Raw genomic sequence first — 27,545 nt, 5'->3', positions numbered from 1 at the left:
AGGGAAAAAAAAGATAGGGAAAGTAAAGAAGAAAAATAAAGGAAAAACAAGAAAAAAAAAAGAAAAATTAACATAAATGTACACATAGCTGGAACCTCCCTATTGTCATGACTCTGCATTTCAATACACACAAGTCCAGGTGTTACATTTACATATATTTACTGTACTAGGTGAATATATCACCAGCCATATCTACTGTATTGCAAGCTTATGCTGAAAACAAATAATATATATATTATAAAGCAGATTTACAGTTGGGAAAAAGAGAGATTCAGAGTGGGAAAAGGGCTCACCTCTGCACAGGCATGCTCCTGGCAGTACTAGGGTTCAAAGTCTGCTCTATCTCCTGTGTCTCCATTCACAGCCCTACTTACATGTAAGAAAATTTCTGAATATACTTAAAAACACCTGATGCAACTCTGAACAAAAGTGGGGCATTGCCTCCCTAAGCAATGGAATATGAGAAGAAAGAGGGAAAAATCAATCACCCAATTGATCAGACAGCTCAGACTCGTGGGGTGCCTCAGATCTAGTAACAGTATTGAACTAGGAAAAAGAAAACAAAAGAAATGCGTTTTTAAACTACACCTTAAAGAAATGGGCCACCCAACAGCAAAAAGTGGACAGTCTTTGGTAAGACAAGACTTTGACAAGTCTTGGACAGACCTTGGACAAGTCAAGTTCAAGTAAGGATAGAATCACAGAATCACAGAACACATCAATAAGATAAGAGAAAATGGACTCAAGTTGCACCAGGGGAGGTTTAGATTGGATATTAAGAAAAATTTCTTCATTGAAAGGGTGGTCTGAGCATTGGAATGGGCTGCCCAGGGAAGTGGTGGAGTCACCATTCCTGGAGGTGTTCAAAAAACGTGTGAGGGAAAGGTTTAGTTGTGGACTTGGCAGTGCTGGGGTAATATTTGGACTGGATGTTAAAGGTCTTTTCCAGCCTTAATGGTTCTATGATTCTATGATCAGCATACGATCTCCTGCTCTGGTCTTTTGGAATAAGAATATGAAGTGGAACATCTCTATTTGTCTCACATTAGGAACAAATTACATCTATTTAGTTTACTAGTAAACATAAACTATTATCCTCATTTATATCTGCTCAAGTTCTGTTCCAAATACAGATCCCTTCCCCAATGATTACTACCCCTAACATAAGCCACTTCACAGGAATATCTACATCCTTTGGTTTTGGGGATGGCACTAATTACTTTTAGCCTTCCCTGAGTCTTTTGAGCCTTTCTCAACTTTTTGGATTAGGATCTATTTAGGAAATATCTTTTCCAGGCTCTATTTACCACAAACCATCTCACTACCAGAGCACGAACAGCATAAAGCAGTTCTTTTGACATCCATACAAGTTTTTGAGGTGCCATAAAAGGTTTTGGCTTTCGAGCTGAGACCTGGTGTGTCAATAATTTTAAGCCCAGAGCGACTTTTTATGACTGTCTTGCAAACCCCCTGAAAATAAGGGTTTTAAATGAAATCAGTGAGGGAGTTCAGTTCAGGACCTGTAAAGAGGCAGCTATAATAAATATTCCTTCACAGGCAACAAAATGATACATAAATTCATCCATCAGACCCTCCGGAGCTGCTGACAGTGAAGCCATTAAAGACATCTTGGGGATAAGGTGTATTCAGGCTGAAACTTCAGCTCAGCCCAGACTCCTTTAACTCCAACACATGCCCCAGCATGAGTGAGCCAAGGGATGCCAGCAGGTTGGAGATCTTGTTCTGCTTCTCCATGGCTGCAAGGATTCTGTACCTCACCTTGAGCATCTCTCTTCATCTGCAAGATGTGTATAATCACTCTCAGTTTATAGTCTCCTCTGTTTAAATTGTGATCTATGACTTCTCATTATGTTTATACACAGCACCCACCACAGGGACTCGCTGTGTGTGTGGAACTGCAGGATCAGGACTAAAGGCTTTTTTCCCCTCCTCTGTTTATCTTAAAATTGGTCATTTTTTCACATCTCTTATGGAAAATGAAAATCGAGCTCTATCTTTAGGTATTCAGGCAACATGAGATCCCAGCAGAAGATGCTGGAAGTCAGTCTCCTGATGGTTAGTTAGGAGAAATATTTTGTTGTTTAACATTTTTGTTGCTCCAAGCTCCAATTTATTTAAGTGCTAAATCCTCTGCTTAACTTTTAACATATGCTTTCACTCCATTATCTTTGATGTCAAATGAGTGGAGTTAAAGGTAAGTATGCTCTTAAATGCTTCACTAAGCTGGGATCTTAAATATTGCATAATGACGCTCTTCTAAAGATGGATTAATCAATCCCCTAAAAGAACTCTACTTCTCCTTGTTCACTTAAAAACAAGGGATGCTGATCAAGTGAAGACTGTCCTGAAGAGACAGAGCATATGGTCAAATGGAAGTAGTTTCTAGGAGTTGTTTGTAGAATTGTGGGAGTTTTATTCCAAATTCACTGACACCACAAAATGCAGAAGATGTGATTAAAGTTCTCAGAAGGCAGTTAAGGATCTGCATGCTTTCCATTTTCATGCAAATGGGAATCAGCACATGTTGGGTAGATATTTTGCTGCTTCACTTACCCAGTACAAGCCCATGGCCTGAAATGTTATAGAAAACATTGCTCTCCACACTGAGGTTTGAGATCCCGGTCAGGCGGAGTCCTTGGCCAAAGGAGTTCAAAACACAACAGCCATGAATGTAAGAATCTGGAAAGAAAAGAGGCCTGTGATAAAAAATTCACTCTGCAGTTTGAAGGTTGGGAGAGTTTTATATTAGTTCCTCATCGTTCAATGCTGTGCAATTAATCTTTTGGTCCCGTGGGACTGTGTGGTTGCAACTGCCCACTCTTACTCACCTGGCAGGTCTTTAATCACAGGTGGGTATTGCTGAGGAAGGAACAGGAGGAAGGAGAGGGCCTGAGCACAGAAATGGGAGGTGGCCCACTATTGTGAGGAAGGTGGAGGAGATCCAGAGGAGGGATACGGGAAGATCCCAAGAGGGAAGTACATTATGAGCTCAGGTAGTTGGATGATTGAAGTGGGTTTGAAGAGGAGGAAGAATCTTTCAGAAGGGCAGTGAGGACAGGGCAGGTATCTTGTACCCCTTCTCTAGCCAGGCATAATGACCTGCCCTCTATCTGGATCATGGCCAGTGCTGCCTTCTGCCACCAGGAAGCCTGGATCCTCAGTGCTGAAGATGGCTTAGGAAACAGGTGCCCCTGTCCTTGGCAAGGGGATTGGAATTAGATGATCTTTAGGGTTCCTTCCAAACCAAACCATTCAATGATTCAATGATTCTATGAGAGGCATAAGTGTAGCTTAGCTGGAGGGGAAAGTCCCATCCAGTACCCTTAAAATATTCTTTGAGCCCACCTAACTTGCTCCTGTCACCACCAGTCTTCAGAGCCATCATTGCCACTTCCACAGAATGAATTTGGCACTTACCAGCGACAAAGTAAAAAGAACTGAATATGTTCCTTACCCTCTGGGTGATAAAATTAAATTTTGGACTCTACTTAGCAGACAGCCCCGAGACACCTTTGGGCTCCCTCACAGTGTATTAGTGCATTCATTTCCAGAACTAGAAGCAGCACACCAACACAGTAGTGTAGCATAAAAACAAAATATTATTTTAGGAAGAAGCAGCTGAAACATCTCCATAACTGGGTCTTGGACCACAGGTGAGGTTTCCTCACATTTAGTAATCCAATTTGTCCACTGACTCCAGAGCTAAGCAGGTTTTGAGAGCATCTGCCCCAGCTTTGGGTGTGAGAAGGTGAACATTTGAGATCATTCAAGCCCACCTCCAGTACAGCCAACTCACCTGCCATCCATGTGTTGCCAATAACAGTCAGGGCACTGCAGTGGTGACGAAATATTTGGCCAACATGGTGGAATTGGACACCCTCCAACTGGAGCCGAGTCGCCTCTCCCTGGAAAGCCTCCACAACCACGATGGCTCCCAGGTCCCGAGCCCCCAGCTGCCTCTCACTTCGCTTGTACAGACACTTGGAGCTGCCTAAAATACAACCCAGTGGGAGCTGTGAGTGTCACTTCTACAGGTGACCATGGGATGTGCAGGGTGAGACCCACCACACTGACCCAGTGAGATCTCCAGCTGGGCCCAAACACAAATATCCACAGCAAACATTTCTGATGTTCCCTCTAAATAGCCTCATGGTTTTTTCCCTAAAAGCCTGGACATTTTTAGAGGAAAATATATCAAAACCAGCAGGAAACTGTTGTAGTTTTACTTCTTGGGAAGTTTCTTGTATTTAATGATAAATGGTCCTATGCATGAGGAAGATGGATCTGACTTTGATTTCCCTGGGGTGAGGTTCTTGAGAAGGAGGTTGGGCATCGATATATGGAACTAAATTGAAACAAGACATTTTGAATTTTTTTTTAAAACTCTGCTCTCCTGACTCTCCCTGCAGATGTATGGGGAGCTGTTACTACCCAGAGCTGGAAGACAAGATTAGAGATTAGGAAGAAATTCTTGTCTGTAAGGGTGGTGAGGCCCTGGCACAGGTTGCCAAGAGAAGCTGTGGCTGCCTCATCCCTGGAAGTGTCCAAGGCCAGGTTGGATGGGGCTTGGAGCAATCTGAGACAGCGGAAGGTGTCCCTGCCCATGGCAGGGGTTTGGAAGTAGTTGATCTTTAATTTCTTTTTCCACTCCAACCATTTTGTAATTCCATTATATGACAAGGTAAGTAAATCATAGGGCTGGGGAAAATTCCTGAAAGACACCCTTCCATGGGTCTGTGCTCAGGATATTTTGGTATGAGGAGAATCAGGTTATGAATGTGTTACTTGGGCTTGTTCAGTGGAGGTGCAGAGGGGATCTCAAATTCCAGCACTGCCTGCTTATGCTCAGTAATGCTCATTTTTCTTTTTAAGAAGTTAAATTAACCACAAAAAAACACTGCTCACTCATCTTCTGGTGACTCCTCTGAGAAATCCTCCTATCCTTTAACTCAAATAAAAAACCTCAAATGGTTAGCACATTTCAGAGACTGTATTTATGAGTTCCACAGAAAATGGACCATAAATCCATGAGTAATATAAGCAGTTGGCTGCTGGATATCAAATGAAGTCTTGTGTCACAGTCTGAAAGCCCAAGGCATTTTATTTTTAAAGGAAACCTTACACCTGGGTTGCCAGATAACCTAACTCTCCTCAAATTATAATCACTGTGGCCAATTCTGCTTCCTCAATAGATGGTGTAAATCAGGAAGCCACCTGTCAGGCTTCATGGTGTTTCATACAGGTAAAACTAAAGGAGAACAGATATTTAACATTTTATCACCAGTGATACTATGTGCATCACCTGTTATTTTTCTCTTGGCATCCCAAATCACTAAACAATGTCTCAATATTTTACACTAAGGAGTACAAACAGCATTGGGCTGTTTTGTTTTTCCTTCTTCTTAAAGTGACTAAATAGTAAACACAATTAAAAATTTAATATATTATGTACACTGAAACATGTTTTCAGAAGATACTTTCTTTTCTACACCCTTAGGCTCAAGCAAAACTAAAGGGTCTTTCCCAAGATGGCTTGAAACAACAATGTGAAAATAATACATCTGAGATATTACAATGAAATGCAGTTCAACTCCCAAGACTTCACATTTCAATGTCAAACAATGTTTGGAAAGACAAACTCGCTTCCCTGGCATTGGTATGTCTCAAAGTTATCCTGTGAAGGAACAGTTCTGATACACAGCAATGCCACAAGGGGATTTCAATGGAGCAGTTTTCCTCCTCAGTACATTTCTGTGAGAAAAGACCCCCTCACCTTTTGTAACACCTGATTTTGCACACTGTCTGAGGTGGGACATTCTCTCCAGGGTGATATTTCCCTGAATGACAACCCTTCTGCTGATCAGTGCCACCACAGCACTCAAAGGCTGACCTTGACCATTGCCCCATCCCTCTCCAACACTGTGGGAGTACCTAAAGAAAAACACAAAAAAGGACATAAAATCATCTGCACCTGCAAGATGGCAAGAATTGTGTTTATGAATTATTGTTACTTATGTTTATGACCTCAATAGCCCAAATTTAGAGCTGATTTCAGTCCTTTTCTATGGACACATAGTGTGGCACATCCAGTGTATCTCTGTATACAGGTTAAATAGATTTTTCCTTGTCTGATGTTTGTTTTCATCTTTTTATCTCTCAAGCTCACAAACTTCCCTTAGATTATGTATATAATATATTACTATATTATCAGGAACAGGTTCTTCCCCCAGAGGGTGGTTGGGCACTGAACAGGCTCCCCAGGGCAGTGGTCACGGCCCCAAGGCTGACAGAGCTCCAGGAGTGTTGGGACAACACTCTCAGGGACAGGGTGGGATTTTTGGGGTGTCCTGTGCAGGGCCAGGAGTTGGACTTAGTGATCCTTGTGTGTCCCTTCCAACTCAGAATGTTTTATGATTCTATGTTATTTACAGCAAAATACTTGAGCCTTTGAATTCTCTTCCCAAAACATATTTGGGTGAAAATCATCAGTGCTTTCTTCCTCCAGCCCCAATTATTTCTGAAAATTATACCATTAATCTTCCTGGGCATTGGAGTTGGGTTTACTTCTAAACAGACAATATGCTTCAACACCGGAGATGATGAAAAGTACAGTTTGTCCAAGACCTCCATCCACAGAAGGTGAAGAGAGCATAAGGTAGTGAAATTACCACACACTAGAAATATGGAAACAGTATTTCCAGCTAAAACAATTCAATTTAAGTGTATTCCTTAAATAAATCAGTCAAAAAGAGGAAGGTTATTATTTTTTACAGAAGTCAGACACTTTTTGTAAAAAAGATGCACTTTCTCAAGAAGTTAACTATGCAAGAAATTTCTTTGTCATCCCTATACTGAGGCCACTGGACTTTTCTGGCCATGAGTGTTTTCTGCTTCAAAGGTTTTCTGAATTCATGGGAATGATACAGAACTTAAACACAGTCAGAAACATTCAGCATTGAATGTCCACTGGCTTTAGGGAGAGTGAGGAACTGAAATATCTCTCACCACCTTTGTTAAAGGGATTTATATACTTATTATGTCCCACAGGAAACAGCAAATCCTGACTTTGATCAAATTTTCTCCTTGTTTAGCTCTCTGCTGTAAAAATCCCCTTGGCTCTTGAAAGGATACCTCAGTGGTGACCTAAGGTGCAGCTCTGTGTTTTTCACAGACTCGATAACAGCCACTTCTTCCTGCTGCTGGGCATCTCCAAGGCCTGTCCTTCCCACCACGATTTCATCACCAGATTCCCAGTCAACAGGTTCCTGGAGCACTAGTCGTGTGTCGTTAGCATGAGCTGATGATTTCAAGTGTGTGAAAACTACTTTGGGCATCCAGCCTGAAAAGAATATGAAAAAAAAATTAAAAATAATTTGAAAAAGCAAGTCAGTCAACTCTAAAAGAACAAAATAAAACAGGAGCAACATGTTTCTGGTTCAAGGCCGGGCTGGCTGGGGCTCTAGGCAACCTGGTCTAGTGAGAGGTGTTCCTAGCCCTGGCAAGGGGTTGGAATGAGATGATTTTTAAGGTCCCTTCCAAACCAAACCATTCTGTGATTCGATGATGCTTCTATGATTAGAAAACACTGCCTCACTTAGATCGTCCCACCATCATTCATTTCCTCCTGACGCCGTGTAGGAGAAAGGAGATTAATGCTACAAAAGAGGATTTGTGCACATCTGCTTGGGTCAGAAACAGTAAATTCCAAACAACACCTTCAGTTTATATCTTTTGTCTTTACTGATCCCAAAAAAACTGAGAAAACATGCTGGTGAGAAGTATGGTCAAGAAGCAGTGGGAGATGAGGTTCACTTTCATTCCCCAAAGTAACTTACCTCTGTGAGAAACCCTCTATTCTTAATCACCCTTTGTAACCAACTGAGAAAAGCCCACTCTGCAGGGACCATCATCCTTCTCTGGGTGCAAAAAGCATTTTGAGTTCTCAGTTCTTCAGTTCAAAATTACATACAGGGAATCTAGGCCTGCAAATAACTGGCATTTACAAAAACATGTTCTTCTGTCCAAAGAAAGACAATGGAGCTGGTGCAAAGTCTAGAGAACAAGTCTTATGAGGAGACAGGCTGGGAGAGCTGGAGGTGTTCACCTGGAGAACAGAAGGATCCAGGGAGACCTGAGAGCCCCTTCTAGTGCCTAAAGTGTCTCCAAGAGAGCTGGAGAGAGACTTTGGACAAGGGCCTGGAGGGACAGGACAAGGGGAAATGTCTTCACAGTGACTGAGGGCAGGGTTAGATGGGAAATTGGGAAGGAATTCTTGGCTTTGAGGGTGGTGAGGCCCTGGCACAGGTTGCTCAGAGAAGCTGTGGCTGCCCCATCCCTGGAAGTGTTAAGGCCGAGTTGGATGTGGCTTGAAGCAACCTTGGATAGTGGAAGGTGTCCCTGCCAATGGCAGGGGGGTGGAACGAGATGAGCTTTAAGGTTTCTTGCAACCAAAACCATTCAATAATTCAATGATTCCATGCAGTCTGTGTACAACAAGCCCCAGCAATGAAAAATCTTGCACTTTAACCCTCTCTTCTTCACTTCATGAAGTTTGACATTTCTTTTTCCCTAGCAGGCTTTGGAACAGATTGGTCCATTGAGATCCAACACACTGAACACCATCAGGGGAGAGTATGTGCCTCACACACCCACCTTTAGTATACTTTTCCTTCCCTCCCTTGCAATAGATCATAATTTACCTTTAGCCCACAGCAAGTTACTGTCCTCCCTGGTTGTACTATAGAAAAGTAATAACACCAGAGATCACTGAGGGTAGAGGTTGCATCCAATAAATCATTTTTAAATTATTTTAAGCAAACTTTTCTCTCTCCATATCTTGTTTCACTTTCTTGTTCCTTATGCTATAGTGCCCTCATTGCTTATAGTTTATTGTCCCAATTCTTTCCTTAATGAAGTCAGAAGTAAGAAGTAGTGCCTCCATGCCAATAAATTCACTGCAGAATCAGAGAAGGAAGAATCAAGTCTTTATACTCTGTCATCTTGAAGTATATTGGAGCACCTGCTCTGTGTATCAACAGTGGCCATCTAAACCTACCTGAGATACTTCTGGCTTATTGCACTTTTATTTTTCTTAAATCAAACTTGAAATTTCTCAAAGAAAATCTTCCAGACATCCTGCACTTAAGGTGCTTCATTTCATGCCATGAGTTGTTTTGGAAAGCATCAAACAGATCTCCCTCTGCTCAGCCCTGGTGAGGTGCATCTGGAATGTCGTGTCCAGTTCTGGGCTCTTCAGGACAAGAGAGACAGGGAGCTCCTGGAACAGGTCCAGCAGAAGGAAACAAAGATGATGAAGGGACTGGAGCATCTCTGATGAGGAAAGGCTGAGGGAGCTGGGGATGTTCAGCCTCAAGAAGAGACACTGAGAGGGGACCTCATCCATGTCTGTCAGTATATAAGGGGAGGGGGCAGAGGATGGACCAGGCTCTGCTTGGGGGTGCCCAGCAATGGGACAAGAGGCCACGGGCACAAACTGATGCCCAGGAAGTTCCACCTGAACATGAGCAAGAACTTTTTTCCTGTTCAGTGACTGAGCACTGAACAGATTGCCCAGTGTAGTTTTGGGGTCTCCCTCACTGGTAATGTTCTGGAACCACCTGGACATGATCCTGTGCCAAGTGCTCTGGGATGGCCCTGCTTGAGCAGGGAGGTTGGACCAGGTGACCCACTGTGGTTCCTCCCAACCTGACCCATCCTGGGATTCTGGGAAACTAATGCAGAAGCTGTAATGTAGCAGGACATAAAATACACATTAGACTCTGAGGGAACCAAACAAGAATGACTCTGTAGTAGCCCCAAAACACGTACAGTGTGGACTCTGCATCCTCAGCACTGGGATCATTCATTTTACAATTCAGCTTCTATTGGGCTACACAGTTTTCTAATGCAGACAAAGCCGAAACCTACCTTGCACCATTCATGGTCTCAGACACCAAAACCTCATCCTCAACACAGCTTTATCCAGCTCAACCCCCCCCCCATGAATGCACATCAACCCATGTGCATTGTTTTACTAGAAGCAGTCTCATAATTTTTATTCATTTACCTTTTTCCACTGAGTGGGTCTTGTGAATTTTTAGGATTGACATAAAAGCCAGTGACTGGCAGCAGCCTCTGCATGTTGTGCAGTGCACAATTTTTCTCCAGCTCTGGACATTTTGTTTATAGTCCTGATTTGTGTGCCTGTGTTAATGTGTTTTCATGTCCATCTGTGTCCAGACACACAACTGACTCCCGTTGAGTACATCTGTCACACACATACTACAGCAACACTGCTGGGCAACAACTCTTGTCGTTGAGAGGTGTGAAACCATTCCTCTTTCAAAACATGCTCTAATGGAAAAGTCTTGTTTCAGGCTTTTTTCCCACTTCCAAGCTTTGACACAAAATTTTAAAGGAAAATCTTCTCAATTTTTTTTCTTCTAAAAGAAGAATATTCCAGGCATCCAAACATTCCCCCATTTCTTTTTTTCCTTTTTATTTTTTTCACTTCTTACTGTGCTCATATCCCTGTTTCCCATTCCACAGTTTGTTTTACCTTTTTTCTGATGATTTAGGTGGGGTGGGATATTTCTCTGTTCAAAATCTACTTCCAATTTCCAATAGAGGGTTTCTACTGTATTTTCATTAAGGAAAAAGAAACAAACAAATTTAGCAGATTCCACTTCCATAAAATCATAGAGTCATAAAAATATTAAGGTTGGAAAAGACCTCTAAGACCATCAAGTCCAACCATTAACCCAACACTGCCAGGTCCACCACTTAATCATGTCCCTAAGCACCACATCTACACATTTCCTTGCTTCCCATTTATATTCCCACATAAAGCAACACCTGCAGGTCTGGTTGTCCTCTACTCTAAACAGCACGAGTGACACATAGGATATGGTCAATGATATTTTCCTGGTGCCAAGGAGGGACCATAACTGAGGCTTCTTTGTCTTACTTATAAATATTCCCAGCACTGTGGTTTTGGTGGGAGCCCATTATACACCCAGTTGATTTCACTTAGTTTGGGGAATGTGAGTTTGTTTCAGGTTCTTAAACATGTGATTTTGGATGGATGTCTGGTCTCTAGCTGCTGTTCTGGACAGACTGCTCTGATGTAAGTCCTCTGTCCTGTCTGCCAGACCCAGATAGATCCCTTGGATACCATTTTGGGTGCTTGAAATAGGTGGGAGATAACATTCAATGTCCATCAGTATCTGCAGGGAGGGGTCAGAGGATGGACCAGGCTCTGCTCAGTGGAGTTGAGCAACAGGACAAGAAGCCATGGGCAGAAACTGATGCCCAGGAAGTTCCACTTGACCATGAGCAAGAATTTCTTTCCTCTGCAGTGACTGAGCACTGGAACAGGCTACCCAGAGAGGGTGTGGAATCTCCCTCACTGGAGATATTCCAGAACCTTCTGGACACAATCCTGTACCGTGTGCTCTGGGATGACCCTGCTGGAACAGGGAGGTGGGACAAGATGACCCACTGTGGTCCCTTCCAACCTGACCCATTCTGAGATTCCATGATTCCTTTCCCAGAGGTCTTCTCCAGTTTCTCTCCTTCAAAGAACCAACAGACTCTCTACAAAGATCATGAACAGCTAAAGGTGGTTCCATGGAACAAAACTCTTGTTCCTTGGCCACTCTTTGGAGGCACAGAGCCCTCTTTCTTCTTTCCCCTTGCAAACAAACTCTAATTCAGATAAAACCTGCAAAGCTCATAAAATAACCTTCAGTGTCTGGCACTGGGCTGTGCAACAGGTAAACAAATTACCTGTTTGACAAGAAAAGGTTTAACAGATCAACAGCTGTGGTATATTTAAATTATTTCTTTCCCCAAAAAAATACTGCAAGCAGAAACACTCAAAAGTGCTAAAAAATAGATGAATCTGTATAACTCCTTAATTATTGAACTGATTTTTAATAATTAACTTAGCACGGATTGGAAAAGGAAACACATCTTGAGATCCAAAGTAGAAGTGACTTCATGTTAAAGGGACAGGACAGAGCCTTTAGACTCAAAATGTTGTTGCAGGCAAAGCAAGAATTGAACTCTTTAGTAAATTACTTGATAGAACAGCCTTAAATACAGAGCAGAGCAGAACGGTGTTATCAGTGCAGAAATATAAGAGGCTTGAAAATTAATTACAAATGAATTAATCACAAATTTAACACTGGGAACATCTTGGCACCAGGACCCAGGTTTGTGCTTCCTGTTGGAAGCATGACATGAAGATGCAGTTTTGCATGGACAAGGCAAAATTACTAAGAATGAGGCAATTTTGATGTGTACAATTACACTCTTTTTTTTTTTAATTTCAAGCACAGAAGAAGAAAAATAGTATAAATTTAATTTCTTATGGCCCCTAACATAAAGCATTTTATAAATCTATGTAGGATGATATTTCATTTCACTAATTGGTTTTGCCCAATCCTAAGTAGTGGTAGGATACTGATAGTGATAAGACAAAAGGAAATGGTTTTAAACTAAAAGAGGAGTGATTTCTATCAGACATTAGGAAGAAATGCTTAATTCAGAGGGTGGTGAGGCTCTGGCACAGGTTCCCCAGAGAAGCCGTGGCTGCCCCATCCCTGGAAGTGTTCAAGACCTGTTTGGATGGAGCTTGGAGCAACCTGGGATAGTGGAAGGTGTCCCTGCCCATGGCAGGGGGTTAGAACAAGATGATCTTTAATGTCCTTTCTAACTCAAACCACTCCATGATTTCTAGTTCAACAGGAGACATGAATTCAACCTTTACAGAAATGTCTCAGAATCACATCAAACCTCAGCAAACTCAGTCAGGTGTGTCAGGGCAGACTTATCTCCAGGGTTACAGGAAAGTCTGTCTTCAGTTAAACAAAGTGTGAATTGAGTGCTGTAGGTTTAGACAAATAAAGTCCATATTTATAACCCTTTGATTACAAAAGACATGAATGTCATTTCCTCTACCAGGTGTACACTGGGTGACTCACTGGGTACTGAGAATTCAAACTGGGTGTTTGACAGGGTACCTCTGGTCACCCAGCTTTGAAAGCAGAAGCTGCTACGGTTGGAAACACTATAGAGGGTTTTGAAAAAAATTGCTACAGGGTAAGGAGAGGCAGCTGCAAACTAATTAATTAGGAGACAAGTCCTATAGTCAATGGGATATCTGCTGATATCACAGTTACCTCTTATTACCAGTGCCCCATCCTCCAGGGAATAACTTTCCACACTCCTTTTAGCTGAGCATGACCCATTATAATCCAACCTGTGTTCAGTCTCCAACAGTCACAGCCTGCACACTTCCTTTTGAAAGAAACTTCTGTCTTTCACACATTTCTATTTAGTTACATGAATTTCACCTTAAATCTATGGGATGGCCCAGGCCTAAGAATTTACATGACAAGACGACATGTTGCTTAGGTGGAAAACAGATGCCCCTGACCTGAAAACTTTTTGGAGTAGATGTTGTTACCTACCTTTAGACACCCTGGGAACTACCTAACCAAGCCCGACAGAAACCAGTGGGAGCCACATCCAGTCAGGAAGAGATGGAAAGCAAGTAAATGTTGGTAGAAACAAGATTCTTTAAATGGGTCTTAGGAGGACTGTTTCAATCCCTAAGCCTGCCATGGTCTTTCTCCCAAAAATTGTTTAAATGTTTTAAAAAGCCTTCCCTTTTTGTCATGGGACAACAGGCTTTGAACCCTTCTTCTCTGACTCCCAGGACCCTGCTGGTCTCTCATCTTCTCTCCTATTTACCACAAATGAATTAACTCAGTTGTGAACACACAGTTTGTTCATAGTGTTGACAAACTATAAAGCTCTTTTACACCTTCTGACTGTTTATTGGTGTTTTAAAGATGAGGTAATGAGATCCCTTTATACCACAAAAGGAATTTATGAGAACTGCAGGGCTCATACACACAATTTACTTACTGGGAATGTACAAGTTACTTCAGATAAGATGTCAGTCTGTTGCATCTATATTGTAAATCTTTGGTGTAAACGGGAATAAGAGTTTTCAATTCCCAGGAACAAAGTGAAAAGAAACAAGCCATTTATCCTCCCCCCAAAACAGAATTCTGCAAGAAAAGGTAATAATATAATTTAATGGACTATAACAGTGATTAAAAAAAAAACAACAACAAAAACCAAAGCCCAAACCAAAACAAAACCAAAAAGCAAAACCAAAACAAAATAAAAACCACCAAACCACAACAACCACAACTATGGCAGGGGGTTGGAATCAGAAGACCTTTAAGGTATCTTCCAACCCAAACTATTCTGTGATTCTGTTATTGTCTTTGGTAATAAAATACAACACACTTTACTCAAGCATTTGAGATGTCAGGTTACCTAAGCAATCCAGCTTACTCTCCACTGTCATAATCCCCTATTATTCCCTTTTTCCTGTCCAAATTGCACTTCCTAATCAAACTTAGCTTGGTCATTCCTAAAATTTTCAAATGCCAAAGTGATAAATAGCAGAACAACCATTGGAAACCAGTGCTTCAGAAAAGAAGTGGGGTATTTTTAAATATACTTTTAGGTCCAGGACAGAGACTTTTTGCTGCTGTTGCTTCAGTTAATAAAACAAACCACAAAAATAATAATGAATAAAATGCCCTAAGTTAAAAAGAATAGGAAATCTCTTCCAGAAAGCCTCCTCAGTCAGAATAGCACAGAGTTGTGCTGCTCCAGCTCTCTATGGTCAAATGGATCTTCAAGTGCTGGATCCTTAATGAAGGACTTGGAAAAAGTATTTCAGAAACTTGGATTTGATGAAAATTCTTTAAAAAATTGCCACTGCTACCTCAGATCTTGCAGTGATTAGTCCAGCCACTGGCCAGAAAGTGTAAGGAACCAGAAAAGAAGAATTAGAGCTCCTTCCTTAAATTTTCATACGTGTCAAAAAAAAAAAATCCTGAACCATAAGCCCTCAACCCTCTGGACTCGAAAGTTTCCAGTTTATTTCTGCTCCCTGTTAATTCCAATCTTGGGTATATTTCCCAAACATTTGCACATTTTTAGATTGTTTTGCAATGAGAGGAGTTTGGGCTTTTCCTTCTACACATCTTAGAAAGACAGAGATGTCTCTACCTGGAACTGGGAGATGTCTTTCCACCCCCGTGCAGTCCTGCAGGACACCCTGCTGTGTATGGGCATCTCCTGGGGAAATGCAGAGAGATTTCCTGCTCCCTCCTGCCACAGCCAGTGCACAGAGCTCTTCATTCCTGTCCCGAGGTAAAAAACCCTTTCTAATGTATAACTTTTCATTAACTCCTTAGGACAAACCAGAACTCATCAGCTCTTTGATGGAAAGCTGCAGCAGCCCTGGTGCTGGGTACTCAGGATGACACTGGGTATTTTGGATTGGATTCGAGTGTGGGTTCAAATTCTAGCTTAGAATTAGAGTCAGAGAATGGTTTGGGTTGGAAAGGACCTTTAAAGGTCATTTAGTCCAACCCCCTGCAATGAGGAGGGATGTCTTCAACTAGACCAGATTTCTCAGAGCCCACCCAACCTGACTTTGAAAGTTTACAAGGATGGGGCAGCCACAGTTTATCTGGGAAACCCGTACCGGTGTATTATCACCCTTACCATAAAAACATTCTTCTTTATATCCAATCTAAACCTTCTCACTGTCATTTTGAAGCCATTTCCCTTGTCCTATCACTATCTGCCCTTGTCCCAAGTCCCTCTCCAGCTCTCTTGGAGCCCCTTTAGGCTCTGGAAGGGGCTCTAAAGTCTCCTTGGATCCTTCTCTTCTCCAGTTGAACATCCCCAGCTCTCCCAGCCTGGCTCCAGAGCAGAGGGGCTCCAGCCCTTGGAGCATCTTTCTGCCCTCCTCTGAACTTCCTCTGACAGGTCCACATCCTTCTGATGTTGGGGTCACAGCACTCCAGGTGGGTCTCACCAGAGCAGAGCAGAGGAGCAGAATCCCCTCCCTCAACCTGCTATTCACACTTGGCTGATGAGCCCATCATGTGGAACCAAACCCAGCGTCAAGCACAAGTTTTGCACAAGCAATGGGCAGGCTGAGACAGAAAATTTAGACCTGCTCAGTCCCTCTATGTCAGCAGACACAGCTTCCGTTTCTCTCTGACATCTTTAATCCCCTATGTAAAATAGGGCTGATGTTTCCCCCTTATAAGGCAGATTTGGAGAGTGAAATCCAAGCCTACAATTACCCAGATTTGATTTCACTCCAAATTCAAATCAGGCCAAACCTTCCACATCCTTCACAGAATAAAAATTCCACGAAAGAAACCCCTTTTGGGACCATCTCCCGTTTTTGTCTGACGTCACTTTGGAGGTTTAGGGAATTTGATTTTTTGTTCTGTAAAAGCATTGCATTTCACTAGTGTAGAAATGTTGATATGAAATACAGCATTTAAAAATAATATTATTAAAGTCCAGCTAAAAACAAAATTATAGAATTAAACACATTTTCCTTCTCCCAGTGAGCAAAAAAAACAACTCACATCATCTGAGCAAGAGGACAAATTGAATAACTTTTATTTTCTCCACTGAGAAATATCCTTGAAAGTGACCTAGTCCTGCTGAATGTTTCCTATTCGTGAAACTGCAGTTTTCACTTAAAGTATTTCCACCTAAATGTCTTTTCAGAGCACCTTGGTGAAAGCAAGGAGTATCATGCCCCTTTCCTGGAAGTGTGGGACCCTGAGCAACCTGGTCTAGTGGAAGGTGTCCCTACCCATGGCATGGGATTGGAATGAGATGAGCTTTAAGAACTCTTCCAACACAAACCATTCCATGATTCTATGATCCTACTGAGGATGGGAAGAGCTTTATGATTAAATAGGTCTATGGAAACTCTCATTGATCACTTGTCTGACACTTTGCCTTGCAGACAAAGTACTTTCCCTTTGTACTGTCCCATAAATATGAACATTTCCAAACGTTCCCTTTAATCAGAGATCACCCAGTCACTTTGTTAAGTCACATCAGTCCTGAAAGCAAGGGGAAAGATTTTACCAGCTCCTGCAATGCCATTGCATAAACCAAACCCTAGAAAAAGCTCACAACCAAAGATGCCAGGCAGGAAAATATCTTTAACCTGACCCCAGGAACAAACGGCTCCAACTGTGGCAGCCACGGAGTGCGGACCCTGCAGGGAGCTGCAGACAGCTGTTAACATTCTGTGTCATTGCCAGTTCATCTCTTGTGCTGCTGTGGAACGAGGCAGGGAATATCTCCCTGCAGGAGCGGGAATGCAGGGCAGCACGGCCTTTTCCAAGCAAAGATCAGTTTCCTGCATCCCCAGAATGTGGTGAAGGAGAATTCAACACTGGGAAAAGTGAAGATGAGCCCAAATAGAGGGTCCCTGCCTGGCTCGGCCTGAAGACCAGTGAAAACAGGGGGCTGGGGCCAGGCTTCTCAGTTTGCCAAACTTCACAGAATCAAAGAATTATTTAGATTGGAAAAGACCTTCAAGATCATCCAGTCCAACCTGTGACTGATCACCACCTTGTCACCCAGCCCAGAGCACTGAGTGCCACGTCCAGGCATTCCTTGGACACCTCCAGGGATGGGAACTCCACTACCTCCCTGGGCAGCCCAAACTTTGCAGGCTTTCTCCTCTCTGGGGTGGAAATTAGCCCTGATTTTGTTGCTGGTTATTCTCTTCTTCCAGGCAGTACTCTTGTTTTAGTTGGGGCCAGAAGTAGAAGGAATTTTTTGATGGTATGTTCAAAAGCTTGAAAGAGGCAACTACTTAATCCATAAAACACCTCCACATTTGTAGTGACACACAGGCCTGAACTCTGTCAAGAATCACAAGTTAATATATTAGCTATAGTCTATTTATCTATTCTATTCTATTCCAATCCATTCCAGTGTATGATATACAGAATATAACGTATTATATTGTATGATATTATATTGTTATCTTTATTAGCTTATTTATCTTTATGATACTATATATATTAGTTCCCACTTCTCAGTCCCCTTCACAGCCCATACTTTCCTCATTCAGATCAGCACCAACATACAAATCAACTGATTTAACCTTAAATCAAAGATGATAGATGCATTTCTGCTAGAAAGAAGGGCAAACTGTGAAAGACACAGCAGCTTTCCCTGAACCCAGCTCTCTTTTTTTTGTCCCCATCTGCTAGGTCTTTAAAATCTAATGGTCATCTTATATTTGTGAATAAGAAAGTGAAGGAACAAGTCATTGTACATTAGTTACTCCATGGGAAGTGCCTAAGTGCAGTTTCTTACCCCTGGTGAACACGAGGGGATTCAAGGCAGCTCAGCCTTCTGTTCCAGAGCCATCTGCTTTAATGCATCATGTTAAAGTCAAGGTCTTGAAAGGAAAAACGCTGCCACAGAAGGCAAAAAGCCTCCTGCAACCACCACACAGAAGGGCATCTATGGAAAACTAACCCATGGAAGTAAATCCTGAAAGGAAAAAAGGATCTGAACTCACAGTATAACAGGAGTGGGCAAATCAGGGGGTTCAGATAGTGAAAAATAACATCTATTGAAGAGCATTTCAACAAAGTAAAAAAGCACAGCTTTTCTCTCACAGATCTCTGCACCCTATCTTGAATTCCCATGCTACAGATTTTTTTTTCTTATTTTTTTCCCCTGGGAAGCTTTTCTTTTTAATATGTGAGTAAAGCAGAACAAATTCTCTCATGTTGCCTATGATCTCTCAATCTCAAACTCAGCACAGATACATAACATTGCTTAATGGAGGGAAAGCAAGAGCCATTTGATTAAATGTTTGATCTCTGGAGGAATGCACAGGCTCTGCAGAGCACAGTGCACAGCTCACAAATATTTTGTGTTTTATTATTGATTAAAAGCAATTAAAATTAATAATTGGTTCAACTGATAAAAAATACTTTTTTTTATCTAAGCCAACCCTGAAAAAGTATCAGATTGCTTTGGTTGAAGAGAAATCTGGGATAGAAGTGGTGCAGAATTGCCTCTATTATGTCATCTTCACTGGCCAGCATCCCCTGAAAGTGCAGGGACATTCTCTGCACCAGGGCTGGCCATGACTTAAGAGGACTGAAGTGACCACTGACACCTCTGTTTTAAATGTCCTGATTATCAATAGGTGTTATTAAACCAAAACTCTCTGGACATAGCTTTTTCTTTACCACACACCGTTCACAGTCTGGATAAAGTGAATGTAGCGTATTATTAAATCCAAAGTGTAGGATCTTCCATCTAGTTGGAGAGATACATGTTATAAGTCAAAATGCAGGGAACAGGCTCATAGAATCATAGAACCACAGAACGGTTTGGGTTTGAAGGGACCTTAAAGCTCATCCAGTTCCAACCCCCTGCCATGGGCAGGGACACCTTCACTAGACCAGGTTGCTCAGAGCTCATGCCCTGTATCATCGCAGTGTTGGCACAAACAAAGTTTCAGATCAATATACAGCAAAACTGCTGGTCTTCTTTTGGGAACAGGCACAGTCTCTTTCGAGGGGACACAATGGAATAATGAGATCATCTATACAGGACTGCTAAAAATGGAACTGAATGGAAAAGGCCTTTAAAGTTTTTCCATATGTGTCAATACCTCTGCTATGGAGCAGGCTGAGAGAGTTGAGGCTGTTCAGCCCAGAAAAGAGAAGGCTCCAAGGAGACCTTAGAGCCCCTTCCAGTGCCTAAAGAGGCTCCAAGAGAGATGGAGAGGGACTTGGGACACAAGCATGAAGATAGGACAAGAGGAAATTATCTTAACATGAAGGAGGGCAGGGTTAGATCGGATATTGGGAAGAAATTCTTGACTGTGAGGGTGGTGAGGCCCTGGCACAAGTTGCCCAGAGAAGCTGTGGCTGCCCCATCTCTGCAAGTGTTCAAGACCAGGCTGGATAAGGCTTGGAGCAGCCTGGTCTAGTGGAAGGTGTCCCTGCCCATGGCAGGGAGTTGGAACAAGATGCTCCTTAAAGGTCCCTTCCAGCCCAAACCATTCTAGGATTCTATGATAATAAGAGTGATCAGAGCACAAAATTGGTCTGTCCCAAAGAAGGGGTGGTCTGTCCTCAGCTGTTGAGGTATCAACTCCACTTCTTCTGCCTTTTCACCCAGTCTCTGCCCCCGCCTCAGCATCTGCCGGTGCCTCCAGTCTGGTTTCCCTGCGAAGGACAAAGATGCAAGAACAGCCAAGGCCACCATGCTAAACTTCTCTCCTGCAGCTTGTCAAGAGAGTTTCTCAGGGAATAAAGTACAAATGGAGCTGGAGACAGTGATAAATTTCCCTTCTGAACAATCAATAAAATTCTCTCAGCCCCGCTCAGGCCCCTACCGCGGATGCAAGGGCCATAATTACATTGTCAAAAAGTCAAGTTGCCCTGGCTGACTGAAACCCCCTCTAAACCTGACATGTGATTGACAGGCAGTTTATGGGTGGCACGCTCTGACTGGCAGGGGAGTTGGCTAAAGCCAAAGGCAACAGTGAAATTTCCCAGTCTGCTACAACTACCGGAGCAAAGGACTGCCACTCATGAGGGAATTGTGGGAAACCCTGAGTCATATTAACATATCAAAGTGAGGAGCTGACAGCGCTTACTAAACAATCTGAACTCAACCAGAGCATCCCCCAGCTTTCCCTGGCTGAAAGAGAAAAGGAATTAAAATGCACTCGGTCCTGTCTTCACCAAGACAGCTGAGAATTTGGAAACCTGCTTATTTAATGATTTTGATCTGAGATAACATATATATTCGTGTTTATAAATGTATCTCACAAATGTATATTGCTGAGCATGTCAGGCTCTCTCACATATATATGAAAGGGCTGTCATGCTCAACAATTTATTCTATACCACAGGCCAGACTGGTGCTAAATTGGAGACAGAACAGCAGATTTTTTCCATGTAAGCAATATGAGCCCAGCAAAAGATCACACTATTTTTGTCTTGTTTTCTAACAGGCTTCTACTGCTTCAATGTTAAATTGCATATTACATGGTTTGAATGAACCTTAATTGCAGCCATGCACTGGGACTGTGTGTGGTGCAGAGCTTAAAAGGGATTTCATAGCTAGTCTGGATTTGTTGAAGAAGAAATTGATAAGAATTCTTGAATAAGAATTAGGGTTGAATAATAATAGAGTGAGATTTAGGGGTGTTCAGCCTGAAGAAAAGAAGGTTCTGGGGAGACCTTAGAGACCCTTTCCAGTGCCCAAAGGGGCTCCAAGAGAGCTGGAGAGGAACTTAGGACAAGGGATGGAGTGCCAGGACAAGAGGGAAGGGTTAGATGGGATATTGGGAAGAATTTCTTTCCTGTAAAGGTGGGGAGGCCCTGTCACAGGTTGCCCAGAGAAGCTGTGGCTGCCCCATCCCTGGAAGCATTCAAGACCAGGTTGGACAGGGCTTGGAGCAACCTGGGATAGTGGAAGGTGTCCCTGGCCATGACAGAGGTGGTGGACTAGATGGGCTTTAAGATCCCTTCCAACACAAACCATTCAATAATTCAATAATTGATAAGAAATTGAAACCAGGAGATGTTTCCACTAATGGATCAAGCCACATTTGGCTCCACATACCTTCATCCAAGTAATACTCGGGTTGCAGACCTCACCTTTTTGGTTTCCTAGGGAATGAAGAATCACTGGGAATTATGACACTGAGTGAAACATATGAAATGCCAGTTAGAAAAGACCCAAAGGTACTGATGTGGACACTTGGGTTTACATCCCTCCATCATGTTGCCAAGGTAAGACTGCAAAATGTACTTCTGCCCTGTTTGTCTTTAATTTTATGGGTGATGGAGTCAACAAGTCTGTGATGATACAGGCTCAGAAGGGAAAGGAGAAGCAGCACAGGAGGCACAGCTGCAAGGAGTTGCTACTGGATTTTCCTACATTGCCAGAAAACAAAACAGCATGAAGTAGTGAAGGCTCGTGCTATAAAGTGCTGACAATTTAAGGACAAAATCCTGACTTACAGGGGTCAAACCAAGAAAAGAAGAATATTTTAAAGTAGCAAAAGACATAGAAAGTGAAGCAGCAAAAGCTATTATCAGGCAAATTCAAATCAGACACTTCAGTACTTTTCTCTAAAAAGGAAAAAAAAAATGGATGATTAACCAAATTAATCCCCTGGAACAAGCCTCCACGGAAAAAGCTGGCTCCTGTTTCCCTTGATGTCCTCAAAGACCAAGCCTTTCTGGAAGGCATGCTTTAATTTAACAGGAGTTACTGAACTCAGGGCTGGGATAACTGTGTGAAACTCAATGGCCAGTGACGGACAGTCAATTCAGCCTGGATTGTCTAATAGCCCTTCTCAGGGATATCCTCCAGGAAATGGGATAGAAACCCTCTGCAAAGCCAGTTTACTGGAATTATTAAAGCCTAAATGATTTAGCCTTTTGCCGTGTCTCAATGAAGTGGTCAAGAGCACCTGCCAGCCCCGCTCCCTTGCCCCTGTCAGGAGCACCTTCCCCACTCTCTGCTCATCTCTCCTGCTTCACAAAAACATCTGTTCACTGACCCCCCTCCAACGCCTGAGCTCTCCTGACATTGCTGGGCTCCTGTGAGCTGACAGGATCACGGCACAGTGGCACAGCTCCCTCCCTGTCTGTGCTCAGATTGTCCCCCTCGGTGTCTGACATCATTTCTGACCCAGAGCCACACGTGTCAGCGATGCTCAGACAGCAACATTTCTGCCTGTAGGACAGAGGGTGTAAGTTCAAGCCCTGCTGGAGGGTACGAACGCCTACCAACACAAAGTTTGACACACAAGAACATGAGGAAGGGAGATGAGACATTCATTGTTGGGTTTTTTTTCCTCCCCCCTGTGACACATAGAGGCTTTAAAACCAGCCCAGTAGTTAAGAGCTTGACATGAGTGCACAGAATTAATGTTCTCATTCATGCTGAGTTTGAACCTGAATTCCATATCCAACCTACTGAACCAAGAAATGGACATTTTATAACTGTATTTCATAGCCTTCCAAAAAAAAAGCTCTGTATCTAAAATATTCTATGCACAATATATGAAGGATGTGGAGCTGTTGGAATGAGTCCAGAGGAGGCCAGCATCTCCAAGGGCTGGAGCCCCTCTGCTCCAGAAACAGTCCAGGAGAGCTGGGGGTGTTCACCTGGAGAAGAGAAGGCTCCAGGGGGATCTGAGAGTCCCTTCCAGTGCCTAAAGGGGCTCCAAGAGAGCTGGAGAGGGACTTGGGACAAGGGCCTGGAGGGACAGGACATGGGGGAATGGCTTCAAACTGACAGAGGGCAGGGTTAGAAGAAATTCATGGTTGTACCTTGGTAAGGTCCCAGCACAGGTTGTCCAGAGAAGCTGTGGCTGCCTCATCCCTGGAAATGTTCAAGGCCAGGTTGGATGGGGCTTGGAGCAACCTGGGATAGTGGCAGGTGTCCCTGCCCATGGCAAAGGGTTGGGATGAAATGAGCTTTAAGGTTTCTTTCAACCCAAGCCATTCTACGATTATAAGGTCCAGTGGTTAGAGCAAAGGACTCGTCACCTGGGACTGAAATTCTTGGCATTGCCACAGTTTGGCCTGTACTTGTCATTTAGGACCACAATCTGTGCTGAGCAGATAAGGCCATATGGACCATCAGGAAAATAGAGATATTCCAGTTTTGCTCCTAATTCTAGAGACAGACCACTGGTTTTGGGGTGCCAGCACAGCACAGAGAGGTGAAGGATGGGAAAACACACTGCTAGGAGCCTTTTGCCGATGCTTTGAGAAGTATCTTCCCCACTCCAGCTGTCCCAGGCTACTGTGGCATGCTTGACCTTGGCCTCACCATGGGATCTACCTGGCAGATCACACTCTTGGAAACCCCAAGAGTCATACCCTCTTTGGGAAGGAAACTTGTTATGGAGAGGGAGGAGGGGAGAAGGATATTCCATTATAGCAGCACAGCAAACACAGACAGTTCACAGCAGAGATTCCAGGTCCAGTTTCCAGGGGAAGAAGACATTTTTTTGTGGAGAGACATGCACAAATTCTAGGTGTCTAAATGACTGTCAGGGTTTCATAACTACCTGGTACCATCCTCTTCTTCTTGGGGATCAGATTTTAAGAATGACTCAGCTCCCAGTATGGGAATTTGTATGGATATACAGCACTGAGCTTGCATGCATAAGATACTACAGAAAGAGAAGTCTCATGGTGAATACAAAGATATAAAGTTCTGGCCTTAAAAAAACCACATTTCAGCAAATATTTGAGTTTAATTAGAAATCTAAGCTTGTGACCAAAGTTGTTTTGTCATTTTATTTTTCCTCCAAAAACCTGTTTTTCTCTTTTTCCTTTTTTTTTTTCTTTTTCTTTGTTTTGTTTTCTATTGTTCATTCGTGCTCTGCTTTTGATGAGAAAAAAATGTACTCACCATGAATGGAAAGTGTCCCATTCCTCACTGCCAGGAACTTGACTCCATATGGAAATAATGGTGGAGAATGGATGCTCCCATAGAGATAGATGTGTGCTCTGTGAGGGAAAGGGGCCTCAGTGGATCCCACCTGGAGCTCTCCTCCATCAGATACCAGGATGTAATGAGCATGTAGTTCTACAGGTCCTGGCCCAGTAAACAAGAGTTTGCCACCTGAAGACAAGAGAAGAACAAAATACAACCACAGATGGAATAGCCAGTCATTATCTCACAGCCAAGGAGCTGTAAGAGGTGGATAAACAAATGGTTCTATCATAAAATTACGAGATTAAAGCTAAAATACTATTGTGTCCTGCCAAATTTCCAACTTTCCCTGTACTTCTCCTTATGGATTTATCAGCTCTTTACAGACCCGATTAATTCAGTCCATTTTTTGATTCTACAGCAGTCTGCCTTTCTAGACTTGAGCAAGGCCAGACAACCTGGGTAGACATGAAAATCTCTCCAATTCCAGTGCAAGGGAGCTGGGGTTGGAAAACCCCAATTTTAACTGACTCACTCACTAAATGTTGAAAAAGAATATTTCTATTTAATTTGTATTATGTTACTTTTTCAATTACAAACTACATTTGACAGGGAGAGGGGAGGGGAAACTGGCTTTGGAACATAAGAACTGGCAACTTGTTTAGATCAGTGGTTGATTTAATCCTGCAAACTCTTCCAGCTGCTGTTCAAAACCAGATGCTTCTAAATACAGCATAAGAAATGTCTTCCTCTTAGCTGGATGTGAGTTGATCTCCCCATCCCATAAAAAACACATTTCAATCCCTAATTAGAGGTTAGCTTTGCCTCAAAGCATAAGGTTTCATCCCCTTGCCAACATTTTCCTTTTACAATCTATTAGTATAACTGGATAAGATTTGTCAGTAATATAGAACTGATCCTTCTAGTATTTGTGATATTTAATCTCAATGACTTCTTGAAGCAATGAATTCTGTGGTCTAAGTACAGAGCGCATGAAAAGCCATTTCTAACTGTTTTGACTCAAGCTTTTCAGCTCTGTCAAATGCTTCCCTTGTTCTTTCCATGTCTGAGCTGGCAATCCCAGTCTGTCACCTCAGGATGGTTTATTCCATTATCTCCTTTCATATTTCCTCTCCTATAAATGACACTGTCTCTATCTTTGCAATGCATTTGGACAGAATGGACTCTCAAACATCTTATCACACTGCATATGGGATATGTCTTCCTAGGTCAAGCTCCGTTTCCCAGGAGCTAGTAGGGAAAATCTCAAAGTCTGGAAACCTCAGACCTCTTTACAAAGGGCTTCTATCACCCCCCCTTTGTGTGAAGTAGTTGATAACTCTGATTTCTCATACCATGATCAGCTTTCTCCTGGTGTTAGCAGTTCTCAATGGTTACATCCATATCTACCACACAGTTGGCTTTCCTTCACCACAAGTTCTTCCCTGTGAGGGTGGTGAGGTCCTGGCACAAGTTGCCCAGAGAAGCTGTGGCTGCCTCATCCCTGGAAGCATCCAAGACCAGGCTGCACCAACCTGGTCTACTGGAAGATGTCCCTCTCCATGGAACAAGATGATCTTTAAGGTCCCTTCTAACCCAAATTGTTCAGTGATTGTATAATTCTATAAAGATTATACTAATCCTTAGAATAAGGATCAAACCCCTAGTTTAATTTCAGTATTGAGGCTAAAAGGAGGGAAGAAGTTTTAACATAAAAATCAGATTAAATCTACCTTGATTATAACTCCTCTTTGACCAGGTCCTGCTGCTCTCAATGATGAAGAAGAAGCACAGCACTCATGTGCCTTTCCCACTCAGTTCCATCCACTCCTGCTGAACACATTCTTCGCATCCTGATCCCTTTGTTTATTTTTGCACGGAGGAGCTTTCATTGTTTCATTGATTTCTTAATCTTATAATAAAGTCTTATAACTTAGTCCTCATTTCCTAGGCTTATAACAAAGCCAGTATTTGAATAAGGACTACCCATTAAATATTTTATTTCCAAATTTCAGTGCTTTCCATATGCATTTTTATAGAATATGCTTAGTTTTCTTGCTTATATTCACTGGGAACCATGGATTTCCTTTCACAAAAACCAACTCCCCTATGTGTAAATTGTCTCTTTCCCTTGACGTACTTTTCTAAATACAAATGTATTTCTGTTAAGCTTCTATATAGTGTTTTTACAAACTATACTGCATACATTGCGATAAAACAGCACAAATTTCAGCTTGCTTCATGAAAAACAACAGATATTTGACTGTTATCTGAGATACATCTGAGACTTCTAGAAAAATGAAATGGTCTTAATAAGAAATGCACTGTGGTGAAATTGGGACAATAATTGAGATGGTGTTATTTGGAGACTGAAGGCACCATTAGATCATATCTCCTGGAGGCCTGTGCACATCAGGCTATTGAAAAACTGGAGGAAGTCAAGTTGTCTGTGTTTGACTGCTGAATCAATCAAGTGACCTGGGAACATTTGCCATGATCATCTTTTCCAACAGCTAATTTCTCTCACTGTTCACAGTTTATGCTTTTTTTCCAGGCATAACTTGCCAGGGATGAGCTTTCAGAGTGCTCTGTACCCTCCTGCACTGCCCTGTAGAGAGGTGCAACAAACATCATTGTCTGTGAAAGTATTCACAGGTAAAATCAAATCTGAGCCCTCCTTCAGACTGGTTAAGATTCTATTTGCAAGGAATCATCTCCAGGTCATGGAGCTGGGCAGCCTCTCACACAGTCCAGTGCTCCTGAATTTGCAAAGCCAAATCTCATAGTTCTTCTGTTCCTTTCTTATTCTTGATGCTGCCTATAGAGGCAAAACTCCTTATTCTCACCCTCTGCCTCTTGCTTTTCCCAGGAAAAATTAAAACTGCAGCCTTTTTTATTCTTCATTAAACTGGGAGATCAAGTGGATATAGAATCATAGAATCATGGCATGGTTTGGGTTGGAAGAAACCTTAAAGATTATCCAGTTCCAACACCTTGCCATGGGCAGGGACACCTTCCACTAGACCAGGTTGCTCCAAGCCCCATCCAACCCGACCTCAATCTTGGCATCCTTGGGCCACACTGACTTCTGATCCTTTTCATGATCTTGGCTTTACCTGACAAGGTCCCTTATTGTGCAACCACGAGTTTCATGC

The 27,545-nt window shown here is 42.6% G+C and overlaps 1 protein-coding gene across 7 annotated transcripts in view; it reads right to left on the bottom strand.

Annotated features, from left to right (window-relative positions):
- PKHD1 (PKHD1, fibrocystin/polyductin) overlaps nt 1–27,545 on the bottom strand; it is a 254,701-nt gene that overhangs the window by 131,720 nt on the left and 95,436 nt on the right. For all 7 annotated transcript variants that reach the window (XR_003532415.1, XR_003532416.1, XM_027672673.1 and 4 more), the window contains 5 exons: nt 24,367–24,579; nt 7,153–7,360; nt 5,795–5,952; nt 3,818–4,012; nt 2,575–2,700 (listed from right to left, as the gene is read on the bottom strand). Coding sequence is in view for 5 of the 7 variants with exons in the window: in XM_027672673.1 (XP_027528474.1) it covers nt 2,575–2,700; nt 3,818–4,012; nt 5,795–5,952; nt 7,153–7,360; nt 24,367–24,579 (900 nt within the window). In the remaining 2 variants the exon portion in view is untranslated. The remainder of the gene's footprint in view (nt 1–2,574; nt 2,701–3,817; nt 4,013–5,794; nt 5,953–7,152; nt 7,361–24,366; nt 24,580–27,545) is intronic.

Source organism: Neopelma chrysocephalum, unplaced genomic scaffold (genome assembly GCF_003984885.1).
Source record: "Neopelma chrysocephalum unplaced genomic scaffold, ASM398488v2 Primary Assembly neopelma1_97517, whole genome shotgun sequence".
Lineage (NCBI taxonomy): Eukaryota > Metazoa > Chordata > Aves > Passeriformes > Pipridae > Neopelma > Neopelma chrysocephalum.
The sequence above is the reverse complement of the archived record's forward strand: the minus strand, read 5'-3'. Positions and strand labels throughout refer to the sequence as shown.